The sequence below is a fragment of the Myotis daubentonii genome, chromosome 4 (assembly GCF_963259705.1).
Source record: "Myotis daubentonii chromosome 4, mMyoDau2.1, whole genome shotgun sequence".
Classification (NCBI taxonomy): domain Eukaryota; kingdom Metazoa; phylum Chordata; class Mammalia; order Chiroptera; family Vespertilionidae; genus Myotis; species Myotis daubentonii.
The window spans coordinates 57,170,210-57,190,550 of NC_081843.1; the positions used below are offsets into that span (position 1 = coordinate 57,170,210).

Below are 20,341 nucleotides of genomic sequence, written 5' to 3' on the forward strand. Positions count from 1 at the left end.
CAGTAGAGGTCCAGTGCACGAATTCGTGTATGGGTGGGGTCCCTAGGCTGGTCAGCAATCAGGGCCAATTGGGGCCACCTCACCCAGTCCCGATCAAGGGTCTGCCAGTCAGGGGGAGGGGTGGTGGTGGTGGTGGGGGACTCAGGGAGGTTGGCCAGCTACGGGAGGTTGTCTGTGGAAATGCACTGACCACCAGGGGGCAGCTCCTGCTTTGAGCATATGTCCCTTGGTGGTCAGTGCGCATCATTGCGACTGGTCGACCAGTTGTTCTGGTTGTTCGTCATAGTGTTAACTTAGGCTTTTATATATAAGATAACCCCAGGAATTTGAAGATGAAGCTTCTTAGAAATCACATGAAAACAATCCCCAAATATCATCCCTCTCATTTAAAATATACATATTAAACACCCAATCTAAGGGAAATAAATCTTATAGCTATGTACTCCTAGGCACATGTTAAAATTTATATGTGTGTGTATGTGTGGTCTGTATCCTTCACAAGGAACACCTGTTAGTTTTCCTATGCATAACCGAGGCTTAAGCATAGTAAGCAGCATGGACATTTTGCCAACCCAAAGAGAGTCAGAGCCTGTGCACACGGGAATTATAAGAACATCAGTTCCAACCGGACTTCCGGTTTGAGAATGAGTTACTGTTGGAGACCAGTGAGCTAATGCCAGGCACTCTGGAAAGGAAAGGCCAAGAGTTTTCGTAAGATTTCCCTGGGCCAAACATCCTGAAGAAATGTGGAAAATTTTTGCAGCAATCTCAGAATTGTCTCTTTGGAACAAGGTTATTGAAAAAACATAGAAAGAAAAAGAGGACCAAGAGGAATCTCTAGTTCCCACTATTCGAATGTCCTTAAGTACAGGAACTTGATCTTGTAGTTTCTTTATATAACTGAACTACGAATAACAAAACTGCTGTGGAGAACAGGACACACAGACCAAAACTAGGAAAATTCTACCGGCAATGGGACAGATGTGAACACGGTCCTGTCTAAACATAATGAGAAATTACAATACCCTTAAAAGGTAACCAATATACTCTTCATATTATGGGCAACTATGATGACTATGCATTTAGGGAGAATTTATGTCCCCTTAAGTCTTTCACAGGGACTATAATGACACTAGTTAACATTTACTGAGTACTTACAGGTACCTTTATAAGAACCATTATGATCCCACATTATAGATGAGGTGAGCAGGGAGGTTTAGAAACTTGGTGAGGGTAACAAAACCAGCAAGTGTCATTGCCAGCCCAACTGGTTGAATCATCTAACCCCTGTACTATGCTATTGCCTATATGGGACTCTCATTTCTAATTAGATTACATTCTGTTTTCCACAGAATATTAATTTATAGAAAGTCTACATTTAAAAAAAGAACTCATGCTGGCCTTCCAGGGCCCCAGTCCTGGCTCACCTTGGCCTCCTGGAGCCCCGGTCCTTTCTTCGTAAAGCCAGTAGTAACATTTCCATGCCCTCAAGACTAGGACTGAAGTGCAAATCTGATTGGGTTATTGCTTGGCTAATAAACACTCAGTGCCTTCAGAATCAGGTCTGAACAAGAATCTTTATGGTCTGGTCCCCACCTTTCACCTCTCTTCTCATTTCTTGCCACTTCCCCCTTGGCATTGCATAGTAACGCCAAATGACCACCAGTTTCTTGTGGACATGAGGCTTTTCACTCTCCTGTGTCTACGACGCAATGCCTTTACCTTTGTCTGGATTGTGTCTTCTCCTTCCCCTGTCCACAGGGGGCTCCTGTTCACTATTCAAATCCTTGCTCTGGTTCCACCCTCTAAAACGCCTTTCACAGACGACCCTTCCCTTCCGGGCAGACCCGTCCACTGCCTTTCCACAGCCACCAGGCCTGGAATGCATTTCTACAATTGCCTATAAACTCTGCTTTTGTTTTTCCTTCCCCCGCTGGAATATATGAAACGCCCGTGGCCAGGAAGATTAGTATACCCAGCACAGGTCTGACACTCCGACTGACATGGCATTTAATAAAGTTGGCTACTTATAAATGTTGTTTTTACAGCTTCACATTCTGTGCAATTTCCCAAACAAACAAAAACCCAAACAAAACAAACATTGCATGTTATACCACAGAACTCACACCCAATTTTTTCCTACTAATAGAGATCATACCCACTTGGCTTCAGGTTATATTCTCCCTGATACTTGACCACAGTCCAGCAAATTTTAGAAGAAATTTTACCTTCACTGTTGGTGCTTCATTAAATAAAAGTCCTAGACATGTCCCCTGTCTAAAACCTTCCCTGTATGGAAAAAGGCTCATACCCTTATGCAAAATACTCCCCACTTTTCAGAAGAATGCAGTAATGTCCACATAGCCTTTGTCTGCTTCTGATGCACAATTTATGTCATCATCAATAGTTTGAACAAGGTTAAGTTCAAATCTTCATTGATACTAATATGATTATGTATGAGTGTATAATACATATGTAACACCTATGATGTATTTTTAATCATTAGAAGATATGATGATATAATTATTTTCCACTTCTAGGTGCCATCTGGGGGCAAGTGTACAATCACAGTGTAGAAACTTTTAAAAGTACAAGTCACTCCTTACATAAATCAAATCTGGCATATAGAGATTTACATGACTCTTCTCTGTCAGGAGAGTGGGGGGAGGGAATGCATACACTCACTGGCAGGTACTGAGGGACTTAGCATAGTGCTTCTACTTGTGGAATTTAAAAATATGTTAAAACATTCTGAAGGGGAAAAAATCCACACAATCCTTCTTTCATGTTTATTAACTGTTCCCTATTCTTCCTTCTTCTTTATAATCCTTGCAAACATATAAGCATACTTATATTTTTATGTAGTCTATATAAAACTTTAGGCTTAGCTATTTTTGTTATTATAACACTTATTTAACTAGTCCCCTATTAAGGGATATTTGTTAACTTCTGGTTTTTCATACTAATAGTTAATGGTGCATGGTTAGGCAGATAATTTTTTAGAAAAAGAAAAAAAATTATTTCTTTAGAATAAAAGCCTACGGCAAGATTTTAATGTTCTATGTAAAATGTATATAATACGCTAAAGTTGCATTTCAAAACACTGCACTAATTTATAAAGCTCCCCAAACTGTACCAGATTCATCCAAACCCTGGCAGTCCTAGGATTTAGAATTCAATCTCCACTCACCCCTAATTTAATAAGTGTAAAATGATCTCTCACTGTTTTAGTGAGATTTGATATTTTCCTATGTGTTTATTTACTATTCTAAGACATGTATCACTTAAGGCACAAGATAAGACCTAATACAACTGAGTGAGTTACATGAACAAAAATTGTTTATATTTTCATTATATTACAATAAGGTCTATGAATTACAGCACCAGTAATCTTTCTACCTCATACCTTCTTTCACAAAAATGACTCTCAAAAAAGTGAAAAATAAAAAATTAATATACAAGTTTCGCATCAATCTTTTATATATATTTACTAGTAACTATCAATACTTTTTAATTATGCCTAGATTAAACAAATTACAAATTCCTTTTTTAAAAAAAAATATATTGTTGACACTGTTAGAGATGTCCCATTTCCCCCCACTTTGCCCACCTCTACCCAACCCTCTACCTCTCTCCCCTGGCTTTCACCACACTGTTGTCTGTGTCAACACAGGCTATACATTTATGTTCTTTGGCTAATCTCTTCACCATCTTTTTTCCAGTCCCTCCACCCCCTCTGATCTCTGTCAGTCTGTTCCATGTATCCATGCCTCTGTTTCTATTTCGTTCATCAGTTTATTTTACTCATTAGAGTGCACATATTAGTAAGATTATATGGTATTTGTCTTTTTCTGACTGGTTTATTTCACTTAGCATAATAATCCCCAGGTCCAAATTCCTCATCAGTAATAAATTAAGTTAAATTGAATTCTTACAGTAATATATTTTAAGAAATCGTATATATCATCCATTTCCCCAGAGCATCAATGCAGTATCTGCTAGGACTACAAAGCTAAGAGGAATTAGATTGAAAGGGAAAGTCTAGGGGTTCTATAGAGGGATGAAGAGCGGGGAGCATGTGTGGATATGTTACTTGTGTGGTCAGGGAAAGCCTTCTTTGCCTTTTTAGAAAAATGACAGTATTGTCAATGCTTTGGAAGTCAGCACTCTGACACCAACACAGTGAATTTTTAGAGCACATAATTTCTGTCTTTGTTCCTTAAACACAACATTAATTATTCCTTTGTTTTTAACAAAACCTTGTCTTAGCACTACAGTTAACAATGTAAGATTAGGTTCTATTCCCAAAATGAAAAGCTATTTATATATAACTCAAAGCATGTTTTAATATGAAAACACGTTTTATTTGGACGCTGGATTCATGGGCTGGTCCACAGGAGCTTGCTTAATTGATGATACATCTAATTGAAGTACTAATTGTAACTTTTCAATGACATAAAAGTATTCTTTCCAACATCTTTTCCCAGAGGAAGATACACTTATTGTCCCCGTTCTGGATGCTGAGAATCTGTGGAATGTCCCTGCTAAGGCCCCAGAGGACATTAGTAGGTGTAGATGGACATGTACTTCTAGACTTACATGTGGGACAGAAAGATAATATGTCGAGAGAGGGAAATGTATCTGGTTAGTTAATAGGAATATAATGTTAAAATAGAGAACTTGGGGAAATATGGGTAAGTCAGCAAGACGGTATGAAAACTGACAAGCCAAGGAGAAGCCTGCTCAATGTTTACACTCCCATGAACAAAGGAGTGTGAACCCAGAATTCAGCTGAAGTTTAACTAAATACAGCAGAACAAATAACAAGCACCAGACCCGGTTGCCTTGGGAACAGGGCCCCTTCCTCATGTTCATGATTCTATAACAAGAAAAGGAGCATTTCAATGAAGTGCATAGTAATCACGGGTAGAGCAGCAGGTGCCTAGGGTAGTGCTCAGCAGCGGGTGTCTAAGGGGTGGGTGGTTTTTGCAGGAATACAGTGGTCAATGGATGAGTTCATTAAGTGGAATGTGTGGATTACAGATAAGGCACTGATATGAGCCTGAGGGTTTGAGAACCTCCCTGGTACTGCAAATCTTGCTGACGCTCCCAAGGGCTTGCTTACAGAATTAAATAATTTACTAGTCCCTATACTCTCTGACCATGCTGCTTGGAAGGAATCTCCTAATGGAAGCAGGTAGATAAAATAATACATTAAAAAGCCAAAGCACCCTGAAGTCAGCGTAGAAGAAAGCACAGTGGGATGCACAAGACAATACCCCCTTCAAAATAAAAGTTATTTTCCCAACAGTCCCAAATGAAAAGAAACAAAAACAGTTGTTTCCTAGTGGGCCCCGAGGGTGTGGTCAAGTCTTCCTCTAATTAAGTGGATAATAGTATATATATTTTAAACAATATAGTAGTGAAAGTTGTGCTTAGTTCCAATATTTCAAAACTTACCTCTAAATGCACTAATGTCCCCATAGTGTACTTGTAGTACAAAGTATTTACTTCCAGTCTCTCCTCCAACTCTGAATCCAACACCTAAAGATTTACAAAAGGTGGTAAGTTAATATTTTAGAAATGGAAGCCTAAAATGGAGCTAATCTCGGGTTACTGATCTGTGAAATCCAAAGGGAAATAAAATAGCATATCACATGAAATTATAATATGAAAATGAAAATAAACTAGGCATTTTCTGATAACTTCTAATATAACCTTTCAATCCTTCTCAAAGCTCTGATAGAATTCTGTGCATAGCTCCCTCCTCAGAACCAGGGTAACCACCTACACTTTAAAAGGACAATTCGCTCATTTTGAAAGAAACAGAATAAAGCAAAACAAAATTCTTTCCTTGATTATGCAAGACATTTTACTTTGTATATATTCATATTCATTTTTATTTTCTGACTGAATATAGGAGCCTCTCAGAGAAATTGCTTTTCTTTCCATATGAAAACAGGTATCTGCAAAAATGTTATTGAGGAAACTGTTACCAACTAGATTAAAAACTCTAGTATGCCAATAAATTTCTGGACTCTGAAGGGTTCCTAATAGTCTTACTATTAATAGAGTTTGCTAGTAAGCTAAAAATTATCTACAGAGAAAATATTGAGAGGTGGAGAAATATTTTTTTTTCTGCTCTACTCATGGGTCTTTAAAATGTCAACAAATTCATGACGGACACCCTTATTAATTTCCAAACCTGCTTGGTGGTGGCTGCCTGGCAAACGATAGAGAGGATTCTAAAGCAAAGCAAACCAGATGCCAGTTAGAGCTGACAGGAGTTACTGAGGCAGGAGAGGACTATGTCCTTACCAAGCCCCCTTCCGCGCTCCCCCCACCCCCACCATGGCAGACCTATTCTGTAATGGAATGATGCTTTCGCTTTGATGTTAAGAAACATTCAGGTAATAAAACAGAGTCTGGCAATTCACTCACACATTGGAAGCTATGAATAGTTAGAGGTGAAGTCAGAAAAAGCCAGTGAGGTTTGGCATCCTACTCAATACCCAGGTTCCAGGACTATAAAAATAATCTGTTTGCTGAAGCAGCAGTTTATTTCATTCCCGGCTGTCCGGGCCCCGGAGCCTCTCCTGCTGGCCAGAACCAATGTGCCCGAGGCCAAAGGTGTCTTGAGGTGAACTTGGTTGTTTTCTATCTAAACTGTCATGTGGGCAAATTACAGGGAGAAAGAGTAACTCCCTACATGAAACCTTTTCCATGCAAAGCAAGCCATACCGGCGCTTTCTTAGTGTGGAACTGCAGGACGGGACATTGTCCACCACGGCTGGAGAGGACATACGACAAAAAGTACTGTGGAGTCAGCAATCAAGCAGCTAATGTAAGACTGTCCAACGGGCCCCAGATGTACCTTTGGGGAGTCTGGTAGGGGGAGCATTTCTTGCCCAGGCATACAGGATGTTGGCTTTATCTGTACAGGTTCCTTCATCACAAAACCTGAAAGGAAAAGTAGCTATAAATAAAGATTCCAATAGTAAAATGCATAAATCAATCACTGTGATGGGGGGATAAGAGAAAATGTATAAAAACAAAGTAGAATACTACATCAATATATTTTCATCGTAGTCATATCAGCCTTAAGAGCCTAATGAAGACTCAAGCAAAGAATATTTTCAATGTGGAAAAAAAAGCACATGGAAAAGATTTTGTTTGTTTGTTTGTTGCCTAATGTAAAAACAATCCTGTGAGGCGGATATACAATATCTAATTCAGTATGTTCATATGTGGAATGTACATGAAGTAATCAGGCAGAAAAAATCAGCATCACATAGAGAGTCTGAATAAACCACAGTTAATGCCGAGGAAATTTAGAAGTGGGCGAAAAGGAACGCCACACCTTTCCCCTCTGGGGATCAATGTTATCAGTAAGTCTTCGGCTGTTGCAACAAACAGTACGCAGTGCCTGCGCGCATTAGGGTGACCAGTACAAGCATACCCCACTTAAAGGGTTCAAGAACCCTTTGACTTTTTTAAAGTTTATGAACATTGGTGGGTCACAAGCTGTTTCATGTTGTGCAAATCACTGTATTTTAGTGAGCCTCAGTTTTTATTCTTGTAAAACAGATATTTACACTTACCTCACAAGAGTTATTCAGCAAGTCAGACGAGATGTACATGAAAGCACTTTATAAAGCTCAAAGCATAATACCGGGGTAATGCATTATTTAACTAAACATTCACCTTATCTGGTGATTCACTGTGAGAGGCAGGGCTGGATGGTGAAAGGAGCACAGGCAGAAAGACATCTGGAGGTGACCCCCAGAACCTCCCTGAAGAGCTGTGTATCTTGAGCAGGTCTATGAGCAGAGACGGCTGCATGGAAACCTCTCTGGAAGGGCTGCAATGCTGATGTGTGTGCGGCACCTCGCTCAGTAACCAGCACACCGGTACCTTCATCGGTAGATCCAATTCCACAAATGGGAAGCTGACTCCAAACCACATGACCCCTACCCCTGTTACACTATGTCTCTGAATTTGTTCTGTTATAGAATTGGGCTTGCTCCAAACCACCATTAGATGACATTCTTATGCTGCTTTTATAAATCTATGTTTTGAGAAATTAGCACCAAGCAGGGTCAGAGTCAGGAGTGTAGGCAGATCTGAAAGATTTGAGGACAATCAAGGACAAGGTCAAACACAGCTTCTTGGGCAGAAGGCTGGCTCACAGAGAAGAAAATGTATACTGCCCCTGACCTGGAGGGGAAGAAAGGGCAGACCCTGGTGACTCCCTACAGAGGGTAGAAACCAAGGCAAGAAACCTGAGAACAGCCAGGGCACAATCAAGAAAACCATTGGTTTTCTACTCAGAGGAAGGGACTCCTAACCTGATTTTTCTTTTTCTTTTTTTAAAATATATCTCATTGATTTTTTTACAGACAGGAAGGGAGAGAGAGAGTTAGAAACATCGATGAGAGAAACATCGATCAGCTGCCTCCTGCACACTCCCTACTGGGGATATGCCCGCAACCTAGGTACATGCCCTTCACTGGAATACAACCTGGGACCTTTCAGTCCGCAGGCCGACGCTCTATCCACTGAGCCAAACCGGTTAGGGCCAAACCTGATTCTTGCTTGTGGCCAGAAATGGGGTGAGATAGGCAGTGAGTAGAGACAGCTGTTACCTGTCTGCAGAAAGGGTGAGGGGCCAGGAACCAGGAGGTCCCATAGGTTATGTACAGCAACTATTCTTGCTTCTCTGAGTCAGGCTGCAGAAAGAAACTGGGTCACGTGCCACGTAAAGCACGTCAACCGGTGGTTCCTCACTGCTCACTGTCGAGAACAATGTACTTATGGTGAAGGATCATTACCTTACCATGTGAGACACGCACTGGAGCCAACGTCCCTGACGTCCTCGTGCCAAGTGTGCTAAAAGGCGGGGGTCCTGGACAGTGCCCAAAGCACTTGGCCTCAGGCTACAGTGCCTTAAAAATGGAGATTGTCAGATGTGAAGAGCTGTGTGTCTCACTGCTGTCAGCTACTAAAATTTAAAGATCTGCGTGACAATTTTTATAGCTTTCAACAACGTCCATGAGTGTGCAGTGCCTAACATCACTGTGACAATAGTCTTAGGTTGAACAAGATCATTATGTCCTCTGCTATGGAAGTCGATTCAGGGTGTGACTAGTAAGAACCAGAACGAAACAGTGAAATACAATAGAGAGAACTGGTGTAGTACATTTTTCTCAGTGACATATTTGGTTATGTCATTCGCTGGCACAAAATCTTTCAAATGCTTCCCCCAAATAACATCAAAATAAAATGCAAACATTGTAGCATAAGGCCTTTCATGATCTGGGACCTTGTTATAGCTCCAGGAAAAATAAAAACTTATTCGGCGTGCCAAGTGGCTGCCAGTGTCTAATCCCTCTCTTCTCTTCTGTTCCTTTGCCTGGAGAACCCCTTCCCAGCTCTCTCCTGAGAAACTTGTGCTTCTCACCTTCTCCTTCAAGATTCCCTCACGTCTTCCTCCTATGACCCCTGCCCCACCCAACTCCCATTCATGAACCACAGCATTCACCCTACGAATCAGCGTATTTATCTCCTCCTCCACCAGGCTCTGCACACTGAAGTTTAGGGTCATACCTTTTACCCTGCACTCCCAACACTTACAACGCTGCCTGGCATTTAGTGAATATTCAAGAAATGCTTGGTAATCTTAACTGCAAAGTACAATTTTAACTTTTCATATACAAATACTTAAAGCATTGAATTGGCCTACATTTTATTGTAATGTCAAGTATAAAATTATTTTTAAAATTTTGTTAAGTTTTAACAGAAATATTAAATAACAAAAAATTCAAATTCCTGCTTGCCTGGTATTTTGTACAAACAAGCTTAAGTCCATTCTCACAAGAATATTGGAAACAGGTTATACTTTATAGCAGAATAAGCTCAGAGAGGTTAAGTAACTGCCGAAGGTCACACAGTGGAGCCACAATTCCAACCTCTGGCTGTCATACTTCCTTCAGTCTCAATTTGTGAGAATGACTTGCAGGCAGAGAAAGGTACTATGTGAAGATAAGCTTTGATGAATACTGTCATATCTGCACTACATTGCAATTTGTGCATGCAACTTCTAAACCAAATCCTACATCAGTTCTTACTTATCCGCAAAGAGATGATTTTATATTTAATTCTCTTATCAGTTCTGGTAAAAGAAGAGCTTCAAAAGCAAACTTTGGTTTGCTTTTCAAAATCCTGTTTTATGATTTTTTAAAGAATGTACTAAACTCAAGACTGAGTAAAGAATGATTCACTGGAGGGAGCTGAGATATTGAAACTAATCCTAAAACCTAATGAGTGAGAGGACTAAGGAAGAGGAAAAACAAGAGGCCGGAAGCAATGGATTCCATAGTGGACGACACGAGAGAGTGGCCAGACCATTGGGCTTCAATCCCTGCACCTTCTCATTTTCAGATTTCCATTTCCCATTTTAAATAAAAATAGCATCATATTTTATCCACACAAAAGGAATGAAGGATAAAGTGGATAGTGTGTATTTTGGCTCTCCAAAAAGGGTCTTAACTAAATTAGAATTTTTACTATCCTTATTTATTAATTAATATATTTTTATTGATTTCTGAGAGCAAGGAAGAGGGAGAGAGAGATGGAAACATCAATGATGAGAATCATTGATTGGCTGCCTCCTGTACGCCCCAGCCAGCAACCTGGGCAAGTGCCCTGACAGGGATTCGACCCATGACCTCCTGGTTTGTAGGCTGACGCTCAACTACTGAGCCACGCCGGCTGGGCACTCTCCTTATTATTAAGTCTGAAGGTTAGGAAGCAATGTAACCAACCCTTGATCAATGGCTGTTGTAATTTCAGGCCTCATCAACCAGGCTCCTTATTCTTTCAGCAGCTTCTCCTAAAGGCTCCTCCAGATTAAGCCAATTAATTGTGAAAAGACTCACATAGCTCCCTTGTGGTTTCCTAGTATTCATTGCAAAAATGATGAGAATTAACATTTGAAAATAAAACCATTCCGGATGCCTGAACCTTTGCTGTAGAACCTCTTCACCTCTAATCCACGGGGAAACCATTCAGATGGCATGAATATTTTTAGACTATGCCAAGAACTGAAAAGTGCTAGCCTGTCATTTTACATTATCCAAACAAAGCACAACTGACTGTTAAAAAGTTCTCTCTGGTTGTAGCTGTTAAAGGCGATTTACAATCCAAGGTTACTCAGGGAAGATCAGAAATGATAACTCATTTTTTTTTTGGCTAAAAAAGTTTTTTAAATTAAACTGTCAGGCCCTCAAATTAATAAGTCTCTGCCTTCTCTTCCAATTTTAATGCATTAAGTCTCTAACAGAACCACAGGAAAGTGAATCCAAAGTTAGAACGTTTCTTTAAGAAACACAACATAAAATCAATGGCATATGTAGAACACCCTTACCTTTCAAAATTGCATCCAGTGAGTCACGTATTCAAATTTCATTAACTGTTTTAGGAAACCACAGAACATAATTTCCCATTCAGACAAACCCTATGTGAATTTCAATGCAAAGGGTATCCATTAACATAGTATCAGGATACTTAATGGGAAAGCTAAACAAGAGCATTGCTGTATAAGCAGCAGCCTGATAAACAGTGCCACAATATCCATAACCCGCCATGAGATGAGAGAAGCAATAAAGTCCATATGAGCAGTGTGTCTGTTCTGTACATGCCAAACTCTCAGTGCCTAACAAAGTGCTTGCACATAGTGCAATATTTTATTAATCAATATTTTACTAATAAATGAATAAGGATAATAACCTCCACTTATTCAGTACTTCTATGTGCCAGGCACTGTGCCAAGCACATTATTTACATCCCCTTACTCTTCATAATGGCCCACCGAGGCAGGATTAATATCCCCATTTTACAAATGAGGAAGCAGCCCAATACAGGTTAAATAATATGAGTAATATTTATTACAGCTATCAAGTAGTAGAACTGAGATTTGAACCAAAGATGTTCTGCTTTTGAAGTTATGGTTCTATGTTAAATGTTACATGCAAAAGTACTGTGCTATAATATTGCTATTTTGTTTAACATAAATGCTAGTCTTCTGAGGCAAAAAAAAAATGTTCAAAATTATGTAATGTTTGTTTCTATTGAAACTGTCAAAATGGTTACATCCATGACATTCTATTTTCTTAAAGTTGACACTAGTGTACTGGGAATTAGTCAGTTGCTAAGAAACTCTTATCAACACCTCTAATCCAGGCACCTAAAAAATAGCCAAGAAATATGATCACTGGTGACTAGAAGTTAGAACAAGATGCCAAGTGTATTGTAATGATCTTTTATACTCTCCTGATATGCAATATAATATGAATATATTATAATATTAAAGTAGAATAAGGAAATGAGTACAATTAATTTTAGTCTAGAAAAATGTATGTCTAAACTCTGCTACTATACTCAAAGACACACTTTACAGTGTTTAGAACAAGGAAAAGGGTAGATTTTGGAGACTATATTATTTCTGTTTTATACTGACAAGGATGTTATGTAAATTTAACTTTAGAAGTTTGTTATGTAAGAAAATAAGAGGGTATTGCAGAAGGCACAATGTGAATCTTACTGCTTAGTATACAGATGCCAGGTAGCAGGATATGGAGTGGGTGCATAAAGGCAGCAAATATCATATTCAACCAGAGGATCATTGCCATCATGAGGGAGGCAAGGAAGTTTTAATAACATCAACCGACAAAAGAGTCATTTAAATGAGTAACCAAGCAGGGTGTTTCACATACATGCTTCTCTCTATATATATTTACGTATACGTTTTAGCTAATTTCTCTTTCCCTTCATCAGCATCTGTAACCCTGTGGAGATAGTGGCATTTAAAAAGACACAGCAGGTGGTTAATAAACAGAAGCACTGGAAAGGGATTTAAGCTAAAGCTTCATAGGATGGTAAAGTACTACCGCTTTAGCTGGAGAATGATTCCAAGTTAGAACGGCTAGAAACAGCCTCATTCAATCAGCTGGGATTCTTCTTCTCAAAAAAGGTCAAACAACCTACAGGAGCCACATTTCATTTGTAAAGAGTAGCTGGTCGTGATAAGCGTCATTAGGGATAGTTTTCAAATCAAAGATTAACTGCTATGGCTAAATATAATTTTAGCGCTGCATAGAAGATCACGCCAAAGTACAAAACAGGATACATCAGAGGCCCGTTTACTTTAATCATGGAATATTATGAACACGATCCTGGGGTGGACAGTCATCAATTGCTTTAAGCCTTAAGTGCTGTGCTCAGCAGAACAGAGGTACACAAGCCTGTAGGATCTCACACTACAAAAAGCCAGTACTCCAGGATTACCCCACATGCCAGAGCGATTTGTATGAAGAAAATACCACGCTTTTCAAATCCTGGAACTCTTTGTAGTTAACCATTGATTTTTAAAATTTTACCGTAAGAGTAAAAAAAAAAAAAGTGGAGAAAGTTTTCATAAAATAGATAAATGCAATATTTAAATTTCCAAGATTTCCTAAAATTTGCCATTTTTTTTAGTGGCGAGCGGTAATAACATTTTTATATCTAAATGACTCAGTTTTCACCACCTCATTTCCTGGACTGACCCTAAAAAGCCCCAAAGAGCATCTGCTCACCTATGGCTCCTATGTAGCCAGCAAATCTGAGGAACTTGGAATGCTCTGCTTTCAAGGAAGTCTGCAAGCTCAAATAAAGTCCAACAAGGCATGCTACAGCTATGCTTGCTCCAGGCTTGGTGCTATTACTTTCCATTGGTCCCGAGGTGGTTTAGTTGTTTCGTGTAAGAGCCTGAGAAAGAAGGTGTGTGGGGTGCATCTGACAGGCACTCCTGCCTTCTTTACATGGGCCAGCAGAGCTGCTGCTTTTCCACCAGCTGGTCCTGATTTGCATCCTCGAGAGATATGTAAATTTGGAATTGAGCACTGGGCCCACTCTAACCATAAAGGGACCACCCTACAGTATATTAAAAGGTTCACATCAATGTGTGCAATTTAAATGCACATGCATATAATTAACTAGACACATTACCAGTGTGAGCTGCTAATTTGGAATGAGACACAAAAGACTGGAATATGTGCAGAGGAAAAAAAAACTTTAAAATTAAAATGACTACATAATGAAAACTGCTTCATGCTGTGTCTACTATTTTCACGTAAACTTAATATAACTGTAAATATATTTTAATGAACAGTAGAAAGAGGCAATTACAAAGAGCAAAGGAGGGCACTGTAGCGGTGAAACATCATCAGAATAGCTCTTTGCCTCGATATTAAAAGTGCTGTTTGAAGACAGGGGATGAATTATAACTTCATAATTTCAGGGAAAATGTTTTACTTTATTAGAGACACAGACCTATTTGCCAACCTCCTGGCAACGAAAATAGAGCAGCCAAGTGAAAACAGAGAAACCTTATCTAACCAACAGTGAAGAGAAGAAATTCTGGCTTGATGTTTTGGTGTTAAAATATCCCAATATTAGCTTTTTCTTCTTTCACTAGAGCATCCTTATTTTTCCATAAAGATTTCTCTAGAGTGTGAATAGGTTTTTGATATTCTGAAGCATCAAAAACCATTATAGTTATAATGACCAAAAAATATAGGTGAAATTTGGAAATCTTTTAAGTACTGTCTGTATCGTAGAGCAACTGAAAATTAGATATGCATCTGTAAAATGAGTGTGATAAATTCCACAACTTAGATATTTTAGATAAATAATGCAGGGCTTCAGACAGTGATAGATTTTGGTGCTGGTATTATAATTCATGTGGGACAGATAAGAGGCGAAGCAGCTGGAAAACATCCGCTGTCTGTTCCAGGGCTGAGCCTGTGTGGCGTTGGGGGTCAGGAACCGAGGATATACTTGTGAAGCAATTGAAAAGTTCATCCCATAAAATATCCCGAGAGCTCTAATTCTTTAAAGACCAATGACTTTTGCTAATATTAGGGGGGATAAAAAAGTCTATCCCATCTTTCAATGGAGAGTATGGCTGGGTTGCGGAAGTCAGTCGCCAGAAACAGTTTTACTTAATGCATATCTCCCAGTTTTCATATTGAACCGACAACGTATATATCCTACTTTTAAATGTCAGATGAACACTTTGGGCTAGGTTAAAAGGAGATGAATAACAGCATCGATTACTGTCCTTGTTTTATGGTTACAAAGTCAATTATAATAAGCCTATTGATTGAGTGGAAATATGGGCTGCCAGACAGATTTTTAAAATCTATTTAAAATGCTACGGGTATAATGTCATTAAGAATTCTAATTACTTAATGATGCAACCCAATGGCAAAAGGCAGTAGGCTGCCTGCTTGAGGTGATTCAACCACTGCACACATCTCCAACTCCCAATAATGATGCCTTTCAATCTGACTCAGCATTTGCATACAACTTATATGCATAGAACTATGGAATTTGTAGATAAATGGTCTAGTGAGAGTATCTTGATAAAATGAAAAACCAGGGCCAACCCACATAGGACAGGTAACATGCCCAGGGAATCCAGCCAGTGAGTTCATTACTCTTTCTTTCTACTATGCTGCCTTGCCAGTAATAATTTTAGCAAAATAGTATGTGTGTAGCATTTACATTACTCAAAATTACTGTTTTCACTTTCATTCACAATTTGCTTTGAGTTCTCTTTCCTCAACTTACAAGTCCTTTGGATGTACTTAATATCAAAATAGTATATTAAAGAATATGAATAAATACTTTAAAATAGCCAAAATAATGTGTTTGCTCTAATATTCCCTTAACATGAGAACACTGAGCTAGCCTTAGTTCATTTTATATAGTTTCCTTAATAATCAGAACCATAACAACATGTGACGTTTTACTTTTTCACTCATTCTCTTCAATCAGGGTGAAGCTAAAGCAGATTTTTCAAGTCTACATCCCTTCTAGCTATTTTTAGTCATTTGAATCCAAAGGTAAATTTTGTTAATTTCAGAAAAAAAAATTTTTAAAAAACATAAAAACCAAAGGATGTAATTTGTTAAATCAGATTCAGAAATGCTGTCAGAGAATAATCTTTTAATTCCAAAATTTATTTACAAAACTCTACTGGAGAGCAAAACTGGAATGTTGATATCAAAGGGTATTAACTGATTTGCTGACTCCATTTTTGCATAAACTCAGTCACGTGAGAGAGGTTCCTATGTGATATGCCCCTTTCTTCGAATACTCAAGCCTATTAACAAATGCTTTCATGTTACTTGGTCTATGGAGATTTCTACTAATTGCCCTGTGCTTTTAACAATTCCAAATACATATAACAATTGTTTATTATAAAAATGACTAGAAAGCAGTTGCTGCATGCCTTGAATCAGCCTAATGCATACTAGGATGTGCAGAGAAAGGTCTATCAACCTACGTGATCATGCAGAAACAAGACCATAAAACAGACCCCTTCCCAATGCAAAGGAAGACATACTAGTCATTGTGCACTGTTAAATATGTAACCGGATTCTGACAATTGGTGCAAAATGTGAGGCTTAAAATGCACAGCTATTTTCAAAGTTCACTGATCTTCTTATCATCAAAGAACAAAATGAAAGGGAAGCTCTCAAGCCATAATTATGCTGTAAGCTTCTGGGGGTAGAAAACATATCTATTTATCTTAGAACCTCCCACAGCATCTGCTGCAGTTCTGACATATAACAAGCATCTAATAGATGTTTATTGATTGTTCATGACTTGGTATTAAAGCTCACCCCAGTGATTAAAATAAATTCTAAAACTGCAACAGTTACTTGAATAAATAAGACACAGTGTGGTGAAATAGAAGTAACTGGATTTCGAACCAGACAACCTAGGGTTCAATCCTGGTCTGACACTAACTGGCTGTGTTACCTTGAGCAGGGTACTGAGTCTCTGAGCTTCCAGCTCCTTGTCTGTAAAGGGAGGGTAATAAAATCTGCTTTGCAGAGATGTTAGGGTAAAATGAAATGGTGTACACAGATCACCTAGCCTGATATCTGGGATCAAAAAGTGCCAATGAATATAGCCAGGGTGATGTATTCACTAACTTAAAAAAAATAAACACCAGAGTATCCATTATTATAATTTTTAGTCTTTCTTTTCAAGCTTCATGCATCTTGACACACACTCTCTGTGACAACACACATATCTTTATTAAGTCAATGTCAAAGACCAACGGACATGCTCCAGAGCAGAGGAAATAACTGTGGTAAGCAAAACATGAGAATGACTTGATGCAAAAAAACAAAGGTCTTTTTTAAAAAAGAAAATATCCTGCCTACTTATTAATCAATTGTAGAATACTTGCACAGATGCACTCTGTACTTATTAAACACACACATTTTCTACACCCCTTTCTACTGTAAGTCCATTATTCCTTACCAGTAACTTCCAGTGGACGAAGGCATGTTGCATCCAAAAAGTAACATATGATGGACAGTATCCATGCTGGCACGAGGTTTGAAGTCAACTGTTAAGAGAAAATAATACATGAATATGAATACAAGTTACACTTCCTTGTACAAATGTCACAAGAAACTATTCAACAGTTCCAACAGCTGTATAACAAAGACGTTTTGATGCTCTTAGGACAGAATGCCCTGACTCTATTAATTGTCTTATTCCTTAGGATGAGCACGATTTGATCATTTAATTTAGTACGATAGTAAACTATTACCTAACAAAAAGAAAATAATGAGTTAGTAGGTTGAAACTACACATATACCCACGTACACTTTTAAATGGAAGGCCCCTTTTAAAGTGATGAGAGCATTATGTGGGTATAAATGAAAGCTCCAGGCTATGGATTTACAATATATTTTGTCCAGATATCAGAATACTGGATACCATAAAACACACAGCACCACACGCACGAAACAGAAACCACAGTGAGGGGTCAAACCTGAGCAAAAGGAGTCATGATGAAGTACAAGCTCATTACCATCTTAAAATTACAGAAGTCACTAGGATATGATCTGGAGAAACAGTTTACTAGAGAAGTGGAAAATATATCTTTATAAAAATACACAAATGACTGTCCAGGATGAGCGCTGTGCACTTGTTAAAGGGATGCTGAAACTTAACTCAATGTCCTTTCTCTTTTTCTCCTAATAATAGTGGTTGAAAGACATTAAAATAAACAAAAATCAGTTCAGAGGAAAAGCAAAGAAAGAAATCAAAGATGAGTATACTATTATGGATGGTCAATATTGAGCACAAGCTCTCTTTCCTGATTTGAGTTTGGCTCATCTCCTTTAGTCTGCATTCAAGCTGCTGTCTTATGGGGCAGTTTACAAGTCACCTTTACACAGAAAAACGCTAAATAGCCTCAAATGATCTTAATTCTCAGGTATGTGTAAAACTGTATCTTTTAGCTCTTTTTGACTGATTGATAAAATTAATAAAGCATCCTTTGCTGCTAAAATATATATCCGAGGCATGCATATTTATAAAATGAAAAATGTTCTACTATAGCACCATGACTTGCAAAATGTGGTTGATCAGAAAACATAGGCTACCTACTAGGAGACAACTTGATTTACAACTTCCAGGGAAAATAAAAAGCCTTTCATTTATTGTACTGGAAAGAAGAATTTAAAGTCTAAAAAAACACACTGCATATCGTGAGATTTTTATACCACCATTTAAAAAACTAACAGGGGAAGGCTGGAATATGTACTTCATATAACCTGAGGCTTTGTTTTCTATTACAAAAGAACACAGTAAGCCTAGGAGATTAAAGAAGATATTTGGAAGGAAAGAATCAATTGGCAGTTACAACGGTTCACAAACCATAGAAAATCATATTGTTACCAAGCCTTAGGTTGTTAGCAAGAGAAACAAAAAGAAGAAGAGGGATTCTGTCTCCACAAACTCTCAAGCTGAGGGCAGGCTCTGCTTCCTCTCTCCCATAATCCTCTCGGGATCATCCCTGGCAGAAGGAAAACTGAAAAAGTCCTGAGGTAGGCTTTTTGTCTCTGTCTTTTTATTTTGGTACTAGAGGCCTGGCACACAAAACTTGTGCACAGGTACGGTCCCTAGGCCTGGCCTGTGATCAGGGCCATCTTCCCTGGCTGCTGGCAGCTGGTCCTACTCCCCACTGCCACCCACCCCCAGTTCCCTGTTCGCCAGTGGGGAATCGGAGCCTGTGGGCTGGGGGCAGCTCCTGTATTGAGCGTCTGCCCCCTGGTGGTCAGTGTGCATCATAGCGACCAGTTGTTCCACCGTTCGGTTGATTTGCATATTACCCTTTTATTATATAGGAAGGATGTGCCTCAGTTGTATGGGGATTACTTTGAGCTAAAGGCAACTGAGACCCTGCAGGCTCAAAGAAATTTCTGCCCCCCTCCCTTAACTGTCTAGATCAATTTAAATTAGGCCCATGAAAAGAGTCATTATCATAAATGACTTTCTACCTTTGTATATGGCAGGGCAAACTAACAACTGCTGAGCATGTGGTCTCCCTGCAATTACCTTCTGAAGCCCCAAGCTGCATTACTTCATCCATAGCTCAGACGTCTTATATACCCATATTTCCTTTCTGTCTATGAACCTATATAGGGTCTCTGACTCTACATATGTAATTAAATACGGTCATTTTCTCTTGTTGATCTGTCTCATGTCTATTTAATTATCAGATCACTGAGAGTAGAGGACAGTTCTTCCTCCCCCGTGGAAGCAGATCAATATCTTTAAGTGGTAGTAAAAGAAAATTCCTCAGAGTTCCCTTTCATAAACACTCTCACTGACTCATACATCCTTTCAATATCTCAAGATCTAATTTAAATGCTAAGTAAATTATTAGTACAGAGTGAAAACACGCACCCAACCAACGTTTTCATATCCTAACGGAAGCGTATATTGACGTATTTGCATTGTTACAGCTCAAAATTCAATTTATTGCAATTGAAAAATACCTCCAGCAAAAAGAATGTCATATCAAAATGTAAATCTAAAAACAACAGTAGACACATAAAATAAAGCAGGACTGGGACAATTTCATCGCAGGGGTCAACTGGGAAAAGGCTGGCTGACAGGTTCATTTCCTGGGTTTCTCCATTTCTATGTATTACGTCTGGCTGAGCGAATCCAGACCCCGCCCTTCGTCAACAACAGTGAGGACCACTGAGTAGGCTGGAGCTTTCAACACTACACAGACAGAAGATGGAAAGATGTTTTAAAAGCACACCTTAAAAGAAGTCCCCTCTTCTTTCTTTTTCTCCCATCATACACCAAAGAGGTAAAGGGCCCAAGGGGAACGAGCACTAGAGGCTAATAATGAAAACAACGGCACTGAGTGTGTGATCTGACAGGCAGCGTAAACACCGGCAGCCTAGGGGTGGTG

The 20,341-nt window shown here is 38.9% G+C and overlaps 1 protein-coding gene across 14 annotated transcripts in view; it reads right to left on the reverse strand.

Annotated features, from left to right (window-relative positions):
• The window catches only part of PAM (peptidylglycine alpha-amidating monooxygenase), a 277,571-nt gene that overhangs the window by 84,411 nt on the left and 172,819 nt on the right, over positions 1 to 20,341 (reverse strand). For all 14 annotated transcript variants that reach the window (XM_059694004.1, XM_059694017.1, XM_059694016.1 and 11 more), the window contains 3 exons: positions 17,380 to 17,467; positions 6,875 to 6,960; positions 5,461 to 5,544 (listed from right to left, as the gene is read on the reverse strand). In XM_059694004.1, the coding sequence (XP_059549987.1) occupies positions 5,461 to 5,544; positions 6,875 to 6,960; positions 17,380 to 17,467 (258 nt within the window). The remainder of the gene's footprint in view (positions 1 to 5,460; positions 5,545 to 6,874; positions 6,961 to 17,379; positions 17,468 to 20,341) is intronic.